The sequence below is a fragment of the Callorhinus ursinus genome, unplaced genomic scaffold, assembly GCF_003265705.2.
Source record: "Callorhinus ursinus isolate GAN/ISIS: 27379988/994484 unplaced genomic scaffold, GSC_fseal_2.0 scaffold31, whole genome shotgun sequence".
Taxonomy (NCBI): Eukaryota; Metazoa; Chordata; class Mammalia; order Carnivora; family Otariidae; genus Callorhinus; species Callorhinus ursinus.
This window is the reverse complement of record NW_027397093.1, coordinates 663,671-682,643: the sequence shown is the minus strand read 5'-3', so window position 1 is coordinate 682,643 and position 18,973 is coordinate 663,671. Positions and strand designations below refer to the sequence as shown.

The following is an 18,973-nucleotide window of genomic DNA, read 5'->3' as shown; positions in this document are numbered from 1 at the left end:
GGTACTGCATTGCTGTCAGCCCTGGGGTCTCTGGCCCTGCAGTGAAGGCTCTGGGGCACCCACTAAACCTTCTACCCAGGACTGGAAGGGCATTAGCCCCCAGCTCCTCTCCCTTTTCCTGACTTTAATTTCTGGGAAGTTGCCTTCAAAGCCTTCCACAAAATGTGCCTTCTCCCCGGAGTCACAGGAGGCGGATGCGCATTTTCATCTCGCTGAATCGCAAGCAGCCGGAGGGCCTGAGAGTAAGGCTTGCAGTGGGTGCAGCGATTGCGTTCTGTTTGTGTTTAGAGTCTGCAGTAGTGACTGTGGCCACTGGTCACACCCCGGGCTCACCCGAGGGGCCATCTGAGCAGCAGGAAGCACGCTTGTCCCCACCCTGGGTCTGGGTTGGTCAGGGATCTTGCTCCCCAGGAGGCTGAGCCCCACTCCCACACTGGAAGCTGCACTCCCAGACCCTGCTGACCCTTCCTGTTGGTGGAGGGTGGCCGCCTCCTTCTCTTCCTCCCAGTTTAGCAGCACTGACAGGAAGGAATCTCAGTGTCTCTCAAGAAGGCTGTCTCCCCCGGGGGGCTTCACTGCACATGCTTCCAAGTAGCGGACTCCAGCAGAGTTTGCCAACCCTGGGGTGACAGTTGGTACAGGCTTCTACATGTGCAAAGGGGCTTTCTTCTTCCTGTTGCTGGAGGGTGGAGGGCCAGGGAAGCAGGCAGGAATGCCGTGAGCGGTGGCAGGTGCTCTGTTCCGGGACAGCAGTCTGCCTGTCACAGTACCTGCATCCTCCCCCCTCTCCTCTCTCTGCCCGACCTCCCAGGCCTCCCCACCCCCCACCCCAACCCTGCAATAGTCCGGTAGCAGCTCATAGCCCTGCTCTCCTCTCCTTGGGGTCCTGGCTCCTGACCCTGAGGGTGTCTCCAGCAGCTGGTAGCAGGTAGCTTCCCTCTGAGGCTCCAGTGCCCACCTGCTGGCCAGCCCAAGGCAGAGCCTAATCCCCAGGGACCCTCTCCTTAGAGGTGAGGCAGATGCCCTAAATAGTCCAGGCATCTACTGTGGACTTGCCCCCCCCCCCGAAAGACCCCCAGCACCTTACAAACTCTGTAGGCAGGCTGAGACAGCAACCTCCTGCTAGCTCCTACACAGTGCAGGGAATACTGTGGCTCCTGGCCTCCAGCTGAAGTGGCAGAGCCTGAACAGTGCCTCCATCCAAAGGCCAAGCCCTTAATCTCAGAGACATCACACAGCTTCCCTCCGACTTGGGGCATGCATTCCGGGGCTCTGATGGCTCAGAAGGGCGGGTCCATGCTGGGCAGCCCTGACCAGGGTGGAAGCAGAGGCAAGCCTAGTTTGTCCTAGGCAGGGTTTGAATCTTTGAGGCATGGGTTTCCACTGCTTGGGTGTGACCCTCCCAGAAGACCCCAGTGTGTAACTCAGACATCCCCTGGCCCCCACCTTGGAGCTCAACTGTCTTATCAGAGCAATTTCTGCATTTACCCAATGCTCACCTGTGTAAAGAACTCTGCCCCTCCCTTAGACCCCAAGTGTTAAGGACTAACGTTGATTTGAGTGACAAGTTCACTTGAGGGTGTGCCTGCACACTCCTCCACAAATAGCGTAAAAACCCTTCCAAGTACCTACTCCACGGTGGCGCCATCCATGGTTCTTTTTCCTCTCCCTCCCCTACTTCCAACAGAGCTCAGGGACTCACTGGTTCCTCCCTCCTCCCCCCTGTGGCCTCCCAGGGCACTCCAGTGTCTTCTTCCCTCCCTCCCTGTGCACAGTCAGCTCTGTCCCACCTCCTATGGCTGACTCTCCTGGTACCAGCACAGCTCCCAGCCCTCCCCCAAAGGGAACCTTCGTGCAGGTGGCAAAAGTTACCCGTGTTTTGTGGATTTTTCATTCTTGGCGTTCTGCCAGCCTAGCAAGTTTGGAAAACCACACCAGGAGAAACCCTCATGGGTGTCCCAGGATTTCTCGTCCTTTCTCTCCTGCTGGCTCCCCTCTCTCTCTGCCCCCTCTCTTCTTTTCTCTCCTGGATCCTGTCTTGGGCAGGCTATGAATTTACCAACAGCTGCAAGAGAGCAGGCTCACGAGAGTCACCGACTCTCCAGGACTATCTCTGAGCCTGTCACTGAGCACTGATGACAAAGGCCGTGGGCCTGGCTGGAGAGACTGGCCACGTCTGTGTCCTGGGTGGTCACAGGATGGTTGATTGTGCTACCAGCAGGGCCCCTGCTTCTGCTGTCTTCCTTCCTTCTCCCTGACCTTGGAGACATCCTAGTTAGATCCCAGGTCTGCTGCTGAGTTTCTGTGTCGTTTAAGGCCATTCTCAAGACGTCTCTGGGCCTTCACTTCCTCTTGGTATCAGGCAAGTTTGGTCTCGGACAATGGTTTTTCAAAGATGTTGGCAGTCAAACAGAATCTTACGCACGGTGTGCAGGACTCAGCGTGTAGAGGGGGAGTCTGCCACGTAATGCAGATGTGGGGGTGGTGGAAAGGTATGTATGTGGGGATGCAGGACTGCTAGAGAAATGTAAACCAGCATTGCCCCATCTCTGATTTTCAGAGACCTAATGCTGATCTTCCTGACCTTTATACACTGGCAATTCATTTATTTTTTTTAAAAGATTTTATTTATTTGAGAGAGAAAAAGAGTGAGAGAGAGAGAGCCCAAGGGGGCGTAGGGTCAGAGGGCGAAGCAGGCTCCCTGCTGAGCAGGGAACCCGATGTGGGACTCGATCCTGGGACTCCGGGATCATGACCTGAGCTGAAGGCAGTCGCTTAACCAACTGAGCCACCCAGGCGCCCCGGCAATTCATTTATTAAACTACTTATCTTGAGATAATTGCAGAACTGGCATGTAGTTGTAAGAAATAGTACAGAGATATCCTATACACCCTTTATCCCCCATGGTAACATCTTGCAAAACTACAGTACAAAATCACAACCAGCCTGTGGACACTGGTACAGCCAAACATAGACTATTTCCTTCACCCCAAGGATTCTCCCCCTGTTGCCCGTGTATAGCCACACCTACTTCCCCACCGTGCACACCCTCTCCTTAACCTGTGGCAACCACCAATCTGTTATCTGTTCTCTATTTCTGTAGTTTTATCATTTCAAGTCTGTTGTGTATATGGAATCCTATAGCCCATGACCTTGTGGGATTGGCTTTTCTTAGCCTGATTCCCTGGGGATTTATCCAAGTTATGGAGCATACCAATGGTTCATTCATTTCTTTTTTTTACTGAATAGTATTCCATGGTCTGGACATAGCAATTCATTTTTAAAAGGAGTTTTAAACACTGTCCAGGTTAAACACACCGCGTTTGTGGCTGGATGTGGCCTCTGGGCCACCAATTTGCACCCCTGGTCTGGAGGATATTAGCTGTCCCTCCAGCCTGGAAGGTCTAGGATTCTGGCATCTGTAGCACTCGCGTTTCCTGAACACAGCCTCTCCTCCGGTTCTCCGTTCCTGGCTGCGCCTTGCCTGTTTTGTCCAGCGCCCTTGGCTGAGCAGGCTGTGGGTGGAGCCCCAGAGGCCCTGTCGGTGGGAAGTGGTGGGAAGTCCTGGTCCGCCATGGGTGTGCCAGTGGTCTTGTGAGGATGCGCGTGCACGTGGGTGCCTGGCTGTGCTCAGGCCTGGGCAGGTGGGGGCTGTTGGTGGTATCTGAAGGCTTCTGTCTGGGGACAGAGAAGGCTTAGCAGAGGCCAGGGAAGCATAGGGAGGTGACAGGTCTGCTCACCAGACCTCATCATGGGAACAGGCGTCCCTCTTTCTTGATGCCCAGCCTGGGGACAGAGACCATGCTAGGCCCACCTGCCTATGTGGTTCAGTCCCGAGAGCCCACAGCCAAAGCAGCCCTGCCTAGCCCTAACCACATGGGCCAGGGAGAACCCAGAGACCCATCCCTTTGCCCAGCCTGCCTTCAGGCCCACTAGCCAGGCCCCTACTCCGTGGCTTCCTACTCACTCAGCTCAGGGACGTCAGTCCCTCAGTCCTGGTCCTTGGGAGTCTGGTCTTGCCCCAAATCAGGAAAGTTCTTCTGTGGGTGGCAAAGCTTCTCCAAACCAAAATTTTCCCTCCCATGCCCCCTGCCCGAGCCGTCAGACAGGGGAATGGGACACATCCCCTAACCCCTTTCTTTCCTCCTCTCTTCTCTCTGTCTCTCTGTCTCTGTCTCTGTCTCTCTCTCTCTCTCTGTGCCACAGGGAAAGGTTTGAAACGGAACGTAACAGCCCACGTTTTGCCAAATTGCGCAACTGGCACCATGGCCTTTCGGCCCAAATCCTTAATGTTAAAAGCTAAGAGGTTATCTGGAATCCCCCCACTCCTCTCAGGCTGGACCCCCCTCTCCACCCCCCACACAGTTCTGGCATGTGAGCCCCACGGTGATGCTTGAGAATGTATAGCTGTGCTGGGGGGCACCTTGGATAGGCTACTGCAGCAGTTCTGCTCTCTGCCCACCCCAGAGCTGATAGCCGAGGCCCAGCCCCACACAGCACTGACCCCACTCCTGCCCCCACCCTGAGTGCAACCCTCACCACCCCGCCCCCATGGCCCACGCCTCTGTTCCCCTGCCCAGGGCCTTAGCCATAGGTCAGAGAGGACGTGGCAGGGTTTGCTGGCATAGTACCCCAGAACCGAGGGAAACAGAATGTGCCACTGGCCCATTTCCCAACTCCCCTCAGCTCCTAGGAGAGGCAGTCTGGCCTAGTGCTGTCCTGGAATAAGCTGCTTCTAGATCAGGGTCCTGGGAAGAGGCCAACCCCCTGCCCCCGGCCCCACTTGCTCCCTCGTTGCCTTCTGGAGCCTTCTGGAGCGCGGGCAGCCCGGAACAGGGCTCTCTGCAGAGGAAGTGGAAGCCCCGGGGGTAGATGAGGCAGAGGTCCCTCCAGGCTGTGGTGAGATTGGGGAGTGCGCTCTCCTCTTGTGCTGTGTGTGCTGGCTCCCTAGTTTGCTCTCCTGTACATATAAGCATGCTTGTTCTGAAATAAAGAGGATTTAAAATGAACCAAACCAGCCCCGGTCATGCTGTGCCTGTGTGCGTACCACTCAAGAGGGGCGTTCTGAGATGGGGAGAGGACAGGCACCCCCTGAAAAGGGGCTTGGGCAGTGCCCACTGGGGCTGGAACCCAGTGCAGCTCTGCCTGCTGCTGACTTCCTGACTCGAGGGCCCCACCCAGGCTGGGGGAGCTCAGGGGGGGGCGGCGAATGGTGCCTGGGAGTCTGCATTGTGGCCCACTGGGCAGCTATAGCCTCCCACAGGGCAGTGGGGGAGAGGGGGGGAGGTTCTGGAATGTCCCCTACCTCCCCACCAACACCCAGCCACAACCAGCAGGCCTACTGATCAGAAATCATCCCCATCCCCGGCATGCTGCAAGGCCCTGGCCCAGGAAGGCACTGTCATGCTCAGCCCTGGTTCAGGAAGCGAGGAAGGGGCTCGCCTGGACTAAGGAGCAGCTCACGGGGGAACTGCTGGAGGACATCAGTGGGCTGAGGCCATGGCTGAGAGGAGAGGAAGGGGAAGCCTTGGGCTTGCTGAAGTCTTGCTCAGGTGGCAGGCGGGTGTGGAAGACCTCCAGCTTGGTCTTGCTTCTAGCCCTGGCCACCTGTGGCCTTGCCCTAGTCCTCAGCATTTAGGACTCCCTACCCACTTGCCTACGCATCGGCCTAGCCCCTGATTGAGGGAACCACAGGCTGGATATAAAGGCAGATGCCAAGGTCCATCCCCCAGGGTTCCCCAAATGCCCCCCATGGCTGGACTGGGCCAGAGCCTTGCTCCCACTCCCATTACTGGGCACAGGATTTCTTTCTGCCTCTAGGGACTTGGCAATCCCACCTGGAAGGGGTGGCCAGGGGGAGAGCTCTATCCTGCCCACCACAATGAGCTGCTCCCCGAAGCACCCCACCAGCCTATTCCACCTTGGCCTCCCATCCCTTCCTACCTCTAGCAGTCTGAGTCCAGGGCCAAGGCCAGGCCCAGGCAGGGCAGGCTGGCTGGGGGATCAACAGGGGAGGGTAGGTGTGGGCTCCTGCTTGCATCGAGCATCCTGGAGCACAGCCATATTTAGTTGACCTTTTGTTGAGGACTTCCAAGGCCCAAAGGTAGTTTGTGGGGCCACGGGCTGCCAGACAGAGAGAAGTCCCAGGCAGTGGGTGTCCTTGAGGCTGGCAGAGGATGTGGGCCATCCAGTCAGAGCCGGTGGGCTCGCAGCCCCCTGTCTTCGGCCCCTGCCTGTTGAAGCCCTCCTGAAGCCCTGGAAGGCCCTCATTTGCTTTCCAGCCTGCCCGGTGTCTTCCCAATGAACCCCAGCTCCTGCACGAGCGCATTGGGCGGCCCCAGGCCAGGGGACTGTGAAAAGCCCTCTGGGTGACACTGAGGAGAGATTTCCTCATCTGGCATTCAGTGTCTATGGGCTTTAGTCAAGGCGCCATGCCTGACTGCTATAGGTGCCAAAGGAATCAGAAAGGACCGATGTGGACGGTGGCTGACCATGATGCAAAGTTGGCCATGTGAGGTCCAGAGACAGGGAGCATCCCTCCAAGCATAGGGTCAGAGAAAGCTTCCTGGAAGAAGCCATCTGCGTGTTTGATCTTCATGACTAGGTAGGATTGGGGCAAGTGCAGTTAGGGGAGGCTGGGCAGGTGCTCTAAGTAGAGGGAACAGAAGTGCTGAGGAGAAGAAGGGGTGTCCCGGAACCCTGAGTTAATCAGTTTGACTGGAATGGATGTTCTGGTTAGCAGTCCAGAGCTGGGATGCTAGGCGAGGGGACTCTGTATTCTGAAGGGCACGTGGGACTAGCAAAGGTTGCAGGGCATCATTCACTCTACAGCCTATGGGGATCACCGGACAGTGTTCTTGAGGGGTGTCGTTAGCCTAGAGTACAATGACCCCGGGGCCCCTGGAGTCGTGCAGTGCAGCAGCCCTGCTGTAGAGTGATGTAGGCAGGGCTGCCCTGAGCCATAGCCATCAGGTTGCAAGCTGGAATGCCAACTCGATCGATGGCAGTGTGAATAATTTCAAGACCAACCCCCTGACTGGAGTTCTGCCATTATGCAATCAACAGAGATGTTCATATTCCATTCTCTTAACTAATACAAACAGCATCATCACCTGAATAGTGGTAACCACCCCCCGGCATGATCAGTCACAATACCTCCACCATCACCCACTGTTCCAACCTGAGCCCAATGACCACAAAACCCAAGACCCAGCACCATCACCAATACCATCCGCATCCTTTCCATACATATCATTGCCATCAATAACAGCATCAACCAAGCCCTGCCATTCCCTCCGTCAAGGGCCATCACGACAGAGCAGGGGCACTGGGTTGGCACGGTGCCCTTGCTGCCAGCTGGGCTGAGGGAAGCGATGGGCTGAAAGGGGGACTGTAGCCAGGCTGTGTTTGTCCTCCGGCCACACCCTCCCCACGCAGCTGTGAGCATTTGAGTATAGGTGGCTTGGTGCTTTGGTCTGGTTTTTGCTTTGATATTTAAAGTGAATTTTCACTGAGTCAGGAGGCAGCTGTTGAATCCTAGACCAGGCTGGGGTGATCTGGTGGGTACTCTCTTTAGGAGTGCTGCCAGGGCCAAGTAAGGGCCCTGTAGTGCTTGCTCTCCTTGGGGCTTCTGGGCGCCTGTGGAACTTCAGGCCAGAGCTGACCTGAACAAGAACCCCAAGATCCTACAGGATGCCCTCAGCGCCACCCCTACTTCTCCTAGGCCCTCGCTGCTTGGTGTCTGCCAGCAGTGGGCCTAAACAGGATGCTAGATCATGAATTTTCCTAGGGCCCCCATCCAGGTCCACCTCCCCACTCCCCCGAACAGAATTCAGTGTTCGTTTGGAGCTGTGCTTGGGGAGAGCACCACGTAAGTTGGTCTGACAGAGAATTAGAGCAGAAGGGACAGGCAGAGCCAACTTCCTGTTTGTCCTACAGAATATGGTCTCTAACCTAGACATTTTCATCACTCTTGTCCTGAGGGGTGTCCTCAGTTCTCAGAAGCCCACCAGAAGCATGCAACAGGGTGAGGGAGAACAAATAAAGGAGACCAGGTGTCCTCATCAGCCTGAGCTGTCCCAGGCCACACCTGCTTGCGCCATGAGGAGGGTCCCAGTAGCCAGCTCCATGCTATGACTCAGCACTTTTCTGAGGCGATGCTTCACAGGCATGACTTCTAGAAACCAGGTTCTTTCGTGGAGGGTGGGTGAGTGGCCTCAAGGCACTGATGCAGGCTGAGAGCAGGCCTACCTGAGGCTTTCTGTCAGAATCACTAAGCTGGGAAAATGCTGGACAGGACATGGCCACTGCCCTTGTCCACCCTGAATGCTTCCCACACAGTCATGGAGAAGAATGGCGCTCCCTCCCACAGGATAGTCAAGCTACAACCTTGCCACATCTCTGGTTCTCTTCTTCCCCAACCCTCTCTCGCTCTTTCATGCCTTTCTCTACCACACGCCTCGCTGGATGGAGGAGAGCACTTCAGCAGTGCTTTCGTAAAAAGCTCATGGCCCACTTGTGTTGCTACCTGGGAGAGACCTCCTTAGCACCGCGCTCCTCAAAGTGTGGTCTGCTGACCAGCAGCAGTAGGTAGCACCCCCCGGGAGCCTGTCAGAAATGTAGACTCTTAGCCCCCTGACTCAATGAACCGGAAGCTGCATTTTATCAAGATTCCCAGGCAATTTGTCTTCCTATGAATGATTGAGAAGCTTTGTAGTGATTAGGGCTCACACCCTTTTCCGCCCCTTGGCAGCTGTGTGGCATTTAGCAGAGATTCAATCTGTCTGGACCTCAGGTTCTTCATCTGTAAAACGAGGATCATGATACCGATCACTCAGGGAGGTTGAAAGGATCAAATGGAGTGATGCTGGTAACAAGGCCTGGCATATGGTAAATACTCACAGAGGGAAGATTAGTATTCTGATTGTTTTCAAATAAGAAGAGTGTGTTTTGCTGGGGAAAGATTCTACTTGACTAATCACAAGAAGTTTCTTTCTTCCTCCATGAGGGTGCCACTTGGCATCCTGGGTAAGGTTTCAAATCCAAAGTCACGTCACTCAGATCCTGCTGTCACTGCCAGGAAGTGCCAGGAGGTTCGGCGATTGATTGAATTCTCTCAGCCTCCATTCCCTCATCTATTAAACAGAGTCGGTGAGCAGAGGGCTGTTGTGAGGAATTAAAGACAGGTGCCTGGCACGTAGTACGAGTTCAAGAAATGAATTGCAGAGCATGGGGGAGGTCATTTCCACTGGCAGGAGCTGCATATCCTGCTGCTGTTGTAGTGAGTACAAATCTCTGTCCAAAGACCCCAAGGAGCAACGAATGTGCATTTCTTTGCTTTCCTATAATTTGATTTTTATTCTCTGCCCTGCTTTGCAGAGATGGCAGAAATCGAATCCTATCACCCCAGGCTCTGATGCTCCTCTTTTGACTGGTTCAGGGGACGAGGTGCTTACAGAGGCAGTGGGGTGGGGCATGTGGGTACCTGGTCCTTGGTGGTGGTCTGCCTGCGCTGACATCTGCTGGGATATTCCCAACCCCCGTGGTCTCATGCTGGTGCACACTGCCAGAACAGCCACCTCTCTCGTTCCCAGTTACAGGGTCTCTCAGCTGTGTAGGCACTCAGGACCTTGTTCATGACTCTTGGGCGGTGTGTGGGAAACCCTCTAAGGCCGCGAGACCACATGATGGCCTGGAGATCTTTGGGCTGTCTTGGGTCTGCCTGCCCCTTCATCGTGGGCAGGGGAGACTCTGGGGTCCTGCTACTTCCCCAGGGTTTATCCAGAACAAGGACACAGCTCCCTCTCTTCTTGAATCCCCCTTGCCACATTGCCCCCTTTCTCGTTCCGATGCCCTTGACCTGCCTGGCATGGTAGCTTTCGTCCATCTTCCAAATGCATTCAGTGCCCCGAGTCATCTGCAGCCTGACACCCAGGCTCTCAGAACTCCACAGACATGCACATGTCTTACCTCTGCTTTGTGCCTTGTGTCATCCCTTCTCAAATGCAATGCATGCCTCTGACTGCGGAAGGAAAACAGGATGGGCCAGGAAACTCGGTTGGTAGTTCATTCTACTTTTCCACCACACTGTGTTTTTATCAGATATACAGAGAAAGACAAATTAGGAAGTACATAGAAATTGGGGGCGGGGTGGGTATGTGGAAACTTGCCAGGCTTGAGAATATTTTTGATGCGACCCTGGCCCTCCAAGTGCTCTGAGCCCTTCCCTCTTGGGGTCCTGGGGAACTCCTTCCCTGAGCCTGGAAACACACCTTCTGGAAGATTCTATTCTGTTTGCAGTAAGGATGGTGCCTTCTGCCCAGCCTGCCTCTGCTGCAGCCACCATCCCCATGCAGGGGGACCCCCTTGACCTCTTGTCTTTCTTGGTCCCGCCTCATTAGCACCCCTATTGAGCATGCTCCAGTGTGCACCAGCCAGGCCGCCACCCCGCTGCTGCCCGCTTCTGCCCAGCCACCTGCTGCTGCCCCTCCCAGTGCAGCATCACCACCCCTGACCGCAGCCACTGCCCATGCTGCCACCGCCTCTGCCGCAGCCCCTGCCTCAAGCCCCGCGGACAGTCCAAGGTAACTGGCCCACAGGTGCCGGCCCTGACCTCAGGCAAGGGAGGCAGGAACGGCCTCGGCCTGGGTTCACCTGTTGACAACTGTGTCCAGCCCTCGGAAAGGCCCGTCCAAGGTGGTTGGGACCCCGGGGTCCTTGGGAAGCCAAGCCTAGCACTGCCTGGTGTTGAGAGTGAAGGGGAGACTGGGGGTCACTGCAGGGGAGCACACTGTGCGGCTCAGGACCGACATAGGGACGTGCTGCCCTGCCCCCCAGTACATGTTCTGAGATAGATGTAAAAGTCTCTCTCTCTCATGCGCCCCCCCCCCCACACACACACAGAGTTAGATAACAAAGACCTGGAACTGAGATAAAGGAGGAGAATGGAAATTGTCCCTGTGGTCTGGGGAAGTCAGGAAGGCTCTCTGGAGGAGGGAGCAGAGACAGTGTTGACCTGGGCATGTCAGGCCTGTCAGATTTGGGCAGATATTTAGCGACGAACTTGCCCTCTCCCTTTACCCTCTCTTCTCTCTTGATAGAGAGCACACTACCCCCAGAGGTACCCCATGTCATGGGACTTAAATCTCTGCTCCACCACTTACTCTCTATAATCCACAGACAGTGACTTAATTTCTCTGAAGCTCAGTTTCTCCTCTGCTAAGATGTTTAATGCAACATCTATTTTTGAGGGTTGGGACAGAAAAAAGTGTGCATAAATCACCTAGCACATAAAATGCTCTCAAGTATTATGAGTTACTGCATTTCAATCTACCTCCTGGATACCCAGCAAAGGCAGGGGTGGGGAAGGGGGGAATGGGAGGTTGTAGTTTGCAAAGGGTGCAGAGGGGTGTGGGGAGGTGGACAGGGCAGGCTGGATGAGTCATTCCAGAATGGCCAGGCAGTGTAACGGCCAGACAGGCCCAGCTCTTTCTGGGCTGCATGGAGTTGTCAAGTTGGTGTTTGGGGTCAGAGCCAGCTTTCCCAGTTTCCCATGCTCCCTTCCCAGGGTTTTGCTGGAAAGGTCATGCCTCTCTGGGTCAGGGTTCAAAGGACAGAGGGTGGGCAGAGTGGCCTGCAGACCTGTGTGCTGCCCCCCTGCCCCCAGGCTTCATAGGGACCTAGGTGATGTCAAGGCCAGGCTTTGCCCAGCCCAACTCAAGCCTCAAGGGTGAGCCCAGTCTGGACCTCCAGGGGTTGTTTTATTCCAGCTTCCTGGGGTCACTTAGCAAGTTGCTTCCCCTCTGCACACGAGAGTCTCTTCAGGTAAGGGCACAAAGAAACTTTGAAGAGGGTAAGAAATGTCTCTGTTGTTAAGTGGGGAGATGCCTCTCAAGTTGGATGGCGAAGCTCCAGACGCTGGGGCCTTGCTCAAGGGTAAGCTCCAGCACTGTGCTTCAGGCCTCTGTGTCTTCAGTGTCCTGGGGCCCTCAGGAGCCCCTCAACGGAGCAAACCGTTCCTTCCTTTGCCTTGCAAAGGGAGATGAGGGCTGGGTGGAGGTTGGAGAGACACCTGGAGGGGTCCTAGCACCAGGCCAGAGCAGAAAGGACCAGGGAACCACACCCTGGGCCCAGATACCTCCCCTTCTCACACAAGGCTAGATGGAGCTAGAGGGAGCCAGTGGGAGGCAAATGGACACCCCAGCCTTTCTTGGCATGGCCTCGGAATTCTTGCCGAGTGTCTTAAATCTCTGCTTCCTCCCCCAATGCCAATCCCTGACACAGGCTCTTTAGCTCCTGGGATGCTGGGAAAGCTTTCTCCACAGCTGGGAGAGCCTGGCTAAGCCCCACTGACCCTCAGCCTTCCACCACAGAGGAAGCTGGACACCCCTGGACACTCCCTCTTCCATTAAGGCCCCTACTCCACTGTGGTTTATCAGAGCAGGGCAGGCCGACCCAGGGAGGGGAGACAATGCCTCACCCCATCAGGAACATGGTAACTTGGCACGTTAAGTCTGCACACCCCCTGCGTCTGGGACACTGGCTGTCTGAGGCTCATTCTACCTCCATACCATCTGGGCAGCACTGCACACGCTTCTGGGTCTGCTCAGGAGCTTGGCAGTGTGGTGGGTTCTTAGCTCAGGGCCACCCCCTCCCAGAGCCCTGAAGAAGAAGGTGCTTCCTTATCCTTGGACTCTGCCCAGCACCTGGGCCCGGGGGGAACAGTTGGAAGGAAGGCAGGAAGCCATGGGCTGGGGGCGGGTCATATATTAGCAGGGGCTCACTTCTCTAGCATCCCCATCAATGACCCATTTGCCCTGGGTATGGACATGTGGTCCCCAAGGGGATCTGCAAGATGTCGGGAGAGACCAAGGATGTGTTCAGTAAGGTGTTCTTCAGTTTTAAGTGGAAAAAAAAGGGGGGGGTTGTTCACTGACAAATGAAACTGGGAAACACTGAATGAGGCAAAGTTGAACGTGCTGCTTAACTCCAGTTCTTAGAGCCTTTAGTTCTCCAAGGGGAGAGGCCAAGGATGGCATTTCCTGAGGGCAATGAACTGGGGCACTTTCCCCCCATCACTGATGTCCCATGGTTCCTGGGTCACAAGTGGGAAAAGGCTGCTCTAGGCCTCTTGGCTGCTAACTCAGCGGAAGAGGGCGCAGAGAAGCCTGTGTGTGTGTGTGTGTGTGTGTGTGTGTGTGTGTGTGTGTTGGGGGGGGTGTCTCCTGGCTTCCCATGAGCCCTCCCTGGAGCACCCAGAAACCTGAGACTTGGCAGCTCCCTCCAGCAACGTAGGAAGGGGAATGGGAAGGAGGCCAGTGGTCTGAGGCTGTGCCCCAGAAGGTCAGAAGGTTTAGGGAGACGGGTAGCTCTGACCACCTCCATCTGTCTCCTCTCTCCTGCTACTTCCCCCTCCAGCCCCAGCCCCACCCTGGCAATCTCTCTCTGGGGAGTGAAGGGTTTTCTGTGTGTCTTTCTGGCTGGCTGGTGATTTTTCTCCCTCTCTCCTAAGGTGGTGGCATCAGCAATGGGCTGTATTGCTCTAACCAGGCTCACAAAGACTCAGCCCCCCAGAAGCAGCTTCTTCCCCTCAAAGACCACCATGGTCTTTCCTTCACAGCCTCTGGCAAACCCCTAGGACTATCTCTGTCAGGTTTCCTCCTCACAGAGGCTTCTGAAGATCCGGGAGCCAGCCTGCCGGGACTGCAGGCCCCAGGGCCTGGGTGGGGCTGTTCTTCTGGCTGCTAACTCCTCCCCCCTTGGTTCCAGGCCCCAGGCCTCTGCCTACAGTCCCGCCAAGGCGACCTCTCCAGCACCTGCCACTCATACATACAGTGAGGCCTCAGCTGCCCCTGCGCCCAAGCCCCGGGTTGTCACCACCGCCAGCATCCGGCCTTCTGTCTACCAGCCAGGTGAGAGGCAGAACGGAGGGGAGGCTGTCAGGCTGGACATGGCTTCTAGGCCACATCCCGAAAAGGTTGGTGGCCAGTGAGACCCTGCTAACGAGGCTCAGCCCTCCTTCCTCCAAATGTGGGCCAGAATCCTATGGAGCCTGCCTCTGGCCCTGGGGAGACAGGTGAGCGGTGCCAGGCAGGAATGGAGCCACCCAGCTCTTAGGAAGATCCTGTTCCTGGCTGAGGATTTCCAGGCTCAAGGTGAAGGAAGAAAGGGTTTAGAGGAGGAGCTTGTTTCTCCAGGAGTCTGGGTCTGCCTCAAGCTGGAAGACAGGTAGGTGTAATGAAAACACCATAGCCTTTGGACAGACCTCCTGCATCATGCTGTGACCCTGGGCAACCTGCTCATCCTGTCTGGTCTTTGGTTTCCTCAGCTGAGGCAGGATAATGGAGGCCCAGAGAGCACACGTGACCAGCAACAGAATGGCCAGCACAGGGTCAGCCGGTGGCTGAGCTCACTTGGCTGTCTGTTCCATTGCTCTGGTCCCCATTCTCAACACTGCCCCCGGCCCCTCCACAGGGATGAGGACTCAGCCCCATGTCCCCTCTTTCCTAGTGAAGTCTGGCCTGCTCCTCAGAGCCTGAGGGCAATTTTCAGTTACCTCGCCCTCCCTTGCCTGCCCCCTGCACAGTGAAGCCGAGGGCTCTTTAGCCAGTATTTTCCCAGGCTGGGGGAAGGTCCTGTGTGCCCTGGTCTAGTGGATATGTCCAGAGGAGGGCTCTGGGCATCTATAGTCGTCCAGGGCTGATCACCATCCCCTCCTTCCCACTGGATTCTGACCCTGAACTCCAGGAGGGCAGGGCTGTGGCAGATTTTCTTCACTGGCTCCCCAGCCCCTGACTCAGGCCTGGCACCAAGGAGGTGCTCAGCAAAGGTAGTGGTTGAAGGAATAAATGAATGAATGAATGCTGGTAAGGAACTCAAGTTGGGGGTAAAGAATGGCATGGGGAGAGGCTGTGAAATGCGCACTCTGGTGGCTGAACACACAGGGGTCATGGGTCACAAGTGTTCCCAGAGGGGACCCATGCAAGTTCCATGGGTGGCTGAGATAGGATTTTAGGTGGGCACACACTTTTCATTTAAAGCATATTTCTCTTCACAGCCATCTTGACTATAGAAATTCTAGCAATAATGACATTTTCCACTTGGAGTAGTATCCAAATTGTTCTCCACCCCCCTCCCAAATGGTTACACACACACACACACACACACACAGACACCACTTTCACACATGGTAACAGTGATGAGGTGAAGAAGTTAAGGACTTGTTCAGGAAAGAATGGGGTAGCTAACTCTAAGGGGACAGGGAGGGGGCTTCTCAATATCACGCCAGAAAGGGAGAGTTGGTCAAGAAGTCGTAAGGTCGAGGGCAGACTCAGGAGCATACCCTGTTTTTGTTTTTTGGTTTTAAAGATTTTATTTATTTATTTGACGAGAGACACAGCAAGAGAGAGAACACAAGTGGGGGGGGGGAGAGGGAGAAGCAGACTCCCCTGCCGAGCAGGAAGCCCGATGCCGGGCTCCATCCCAGGACCCTGGGATCATGATCTGAGCAGACGCCTAACGACTGAGCCACCCAGGCGCCCCAGGAGCATATCCTGTTAGGGAAAAGGAGAGACCCCAGAGAGGATCCTCGATGAAGCCGGAGAGCAGGGGAGGTCAGACAGGGACTGCGCCGGAAGGGCCTTGCTCTGGGGAGCCTGACTTGACGCGCAAGGCCGAGGAGCCATGATGAGCCCTCCTAGTCTAGAACTCTCTCTGCCCGCGGTGTTGAGCGTGGGCGGTAGAAGCGGCTTCAGCATCAGACAGGCTCCTGTGCGGGGCTCTGCTCCGCCTCCCCCAAGGCAAAGCACTTCGTCTCGGCTGCCTGAATTCCCTGCTCTGAAAAATGGGCACGAAGCTATGTAGACCTCGTGTTCTGGGGACGAAATGAAGCACCCAGCCGAGTACTTGGCACACAGGAGGCGCCCTTCCCTGTCCTTCCAGGGGCAGGGACACAAAGTTCTGAGGTTAGAGCCACAGGATTAGGGAGCAATTCGGAGCTGGCTGCAGTGGTGAAACATCTCCGAGGGAGCTGGAGGACGCGGCTGCCCAGCGGACACGGGGACCACTGCGGGGAGGGCGGAAAGGAACCCGGCTGAGGCGAGGCGCACTCTCCGCGCCCGGAGCGCATTTCCGGCCCGGCCCGGGCTCCCTTCCCAGGCGGGTCCTCCTGGGCACCTTCCGGGGCGGACCCCGGGGCTCCGGCTCTCCCCCGCAGGCCCGCCAGGGGGCGGCACGGCTCCGGGGGCCCGCGCCCGCCTGGCCCGCCCAGCGCCCCCTCACCTCCTTGCCGGGCTGGGGCCCAGGCGGGCGAGACGTGCTGGAGCCCCGGGCCGGCGGGCCTCCCTCCGCGGCGTTCCCAGGCGGTGCAGACGTTAACTCATGCCTGCCCGCAGGGAAGGAGGCGGCCGGCCTCCGCCCCTCTCCCGGGGAGGCCGGGCGGCTGGCAGGCGGCCCGGGGAGAAGCGGGGAACGCGCGCCCGAGCCGCTCCCGTCCTCCGCTGACCCAGGCCGGGCCGCAGCTCCCCGCGGGATTCCTCTGGGCCGAGGGTGGCGTTCGCAGCCCGGCTCTCATCGCTGGCGCCCGGGCTGGGCGGCCGCTCCCCGGAGCACCTGGGGCCGGGGAGGCGGCCGGGTCGGCCTCGCGTGGGCAGGGGGGAGGCCACGTCGGCCCGCGGGCCGGGCGGGGGCCGGCGCTCGTGGGGAGCCAGGCCCGACCTGGGATGAGTCAGAAATCACCTTGTTTAATTACACATTCCCGAGGCCGCCGAGTGCGATAGGGGCCTTTTGAACTTGCCAATTAGAGATGAAATATCACCTTCTAATTTAGACGGGCTTAATTCCGTCAAGCAGAAATAGCAACAGCCCCGGGCTCGGAGATGGGATATCAAGTCTCCTTTCTGGCACGTCTGGGGTGGCGCGGCCAGAGCCAGGAGGAAGGGCGCAGAGGCAAGGGGACTGGGAAGCAGCCGCTCCTCGCGCTCCCACCCTCACCCCCGTAGAGTGGGGGGACGCGATGCGGAGTGGGGAGCTGCCGGCCTGCGCCTCGAGGAACGGAAGGCCCCTAGGGCAGCCCACCGGGCTCCGGATTCCCGCATGCTTCTGACCTGCAGACGCTTTCGCGGGGGCTTAGAAGAGGGGACTGGATCAGGGAGTCTGGAAGGCCTTCCGGAGGAAGGAAGAGAACGTCTGCCAGGCAGAAAGAATAGGGTTTGCGCTGCTGGAGGGAAGCAGGAAAAGTGGGCAAGGGCCCGAGTTGGAAGGGGCGTGCTAAAAGCCTGTTTTGCTGCCTAGGGAGTGGTTAAGCAGGGGATCTGGAGTTGAGTCCCACTGCCCGAGCTCCCCAACTTTCCAGTAGTCACTTAGACTCACCAAGCTTCAGTTCTCCAACTGTAAAGTGGACTAGAAAATATTCTCTGCCTCACTGGATTGCAGTGAGTATTACATGAAATAATACACGTAAAGGGCCTCGCCTGTGGAAGCCAGTCAGTCTTAGGTAGCCACTGTGCTGATGAGGGCAGCACTGTCCAATAAAAATAAATTTTCTAGTTAACCACATTTTTTTAAGGAAGAGGAAGCAGGTGAGATTAATGTTACCATATTTTATTTGACTCAGTATATTCAAAGCATCATTTCAATATATAGTCAATATAAAATAATGATTAATGAGATATTTATATTCCTTTCTTGTGCTAAGCCCTGGAATCTAGTGTGTATGTTACATTGATAGCACTTCTCAATTTCTATTAGCCACATTTCAAGTGTTTACTGGCCACCTAGGGCTGTGCACTGGCACAGGATTGGGGCTTTGTTCTTAATCCCTTTCAGCAGAGAGTCCCCACTTTACCAAAAAAAAAGGGTGGGGGACAAAATGTTGCTTAGAACCCCATTGTGTATGAGAGGGATGAAGCTGCTCTGAAGTTCTGCTAGATCACCTCTCCCCACACCCCCTCCCTGGTGGCATTCCCCTCATCACCCCTGCCCCAGCACTTTGAGACCCTCTGCTCTGGGCACTTGGCTGCTAGGCAAGGTTGTTAGGAAGGGTGGCAACACTTGGAATCTGGGCTTCACAAATTTGCACAGTGCATGCATCATGTCACCCCAGTAGGTCCCCACCACTCTTTGAGGCAGGCAGGGGCATCATACTTTCTACCACTGGTGATAGACTCAGTCCCAAGTTATCTGATTTCAGGGTGTCACATCTCCCATCCCCACCCCCAACATCCCACAGTCTCCCTGGATGGGTTCCCTCAGGTGACCATCAGGCAGTAAGATGAGCTGACAGTTCACCCAGACCCTGAGACCCAGAAGTCACCATCCTCACTAACGTGAAATGATGCATACACTGTACCAGGCCCTAGGATAAGCACTTTATATTTCTTGTCTCCTTGAAACCTCATAACCAACCTGTGAGGCACTAAGAATTATTAATGCCATCTTTAAAAAAGGACATTCAGGCCCAAAGACATTAAGCAGCTTGCCCAAGGACACACAGCCAGGATGTAGTAGTGCTGGGACCTGAACCTAGGGCTCTTGATGGCTGTGCTACATGCCAGAGCATGGGACCTCCTCCAAGTTTATAGTTATTCCTCAATGACATGGTGTGCCAAGATTTTCTGGAAATTAGACTTATATTCTTTACAGAGGCAGCTTGGGGTAATAGAATAGTTTTGGAGACTCACTCTGCCACTTACTGTGTCTGAGCCTCAGTGACTTCAACTGTAAAGGGGACCAAACCAGATGATTTGTTATGTGCCAAGCCTACTCCCTTAGTAAGTGGGAAGAAGATTGATTCCTCATGGAGAGAGTTTTACTTTTAGAAGCCAGCACCACTCCCAACATGGCTCCAAGACAGGGCCGTGGCGGATTTTACCCCTTCAGCTTTTGATAACACAGGCCTGGTGCCCACCCACCCACAGTACTGGGGTTCCTGTGTTACCCAGCTCTGAAGGGCCAGTCATCTTGGAGTAGAACAATA

At 55.9% G+C, this 18,973-nt stretch overlaps 1 protein-coding gene across 15 annotated transcripts in view; it reads left to right on the top strand.

Annotated features, from left to right (window-relative positions):
• Positions 1-18,973, top strand: part of LDB3 (LIM domain binding 3) — a 62,384-nt gene that overhangs the window by 24,930 nt on the left and 18,481 nt on the right. For 8 of the 15 annotated variants that reach the window (XR_012374205.1, XR_012374204.1, XM_073878703.1 and 5 more), the window contains 2 exons: positions 10,401-10,583; positions 13,768-13,910. Coding sequence is in view for 13 of the 15 variants with exons in the window: in XM_073878703.1 (XP_073734804.1) it covers positions 10,401-10,583; positions 13,768-13,910 (326 nt within the window). In the remaining 2 variants the exon portion in view is untranslated. Of the gene's footprint in view, positions 1-4,206; positions 5,010-10,400; positions 10,584-13,767; positions 13,911-18,973 lie in introns of those variants that run through there. The other 7 variants (XM_025880707.2, XM_073878706.1, XM_073878705.1 and 4 more) reach the window with 2 other exon arrangements.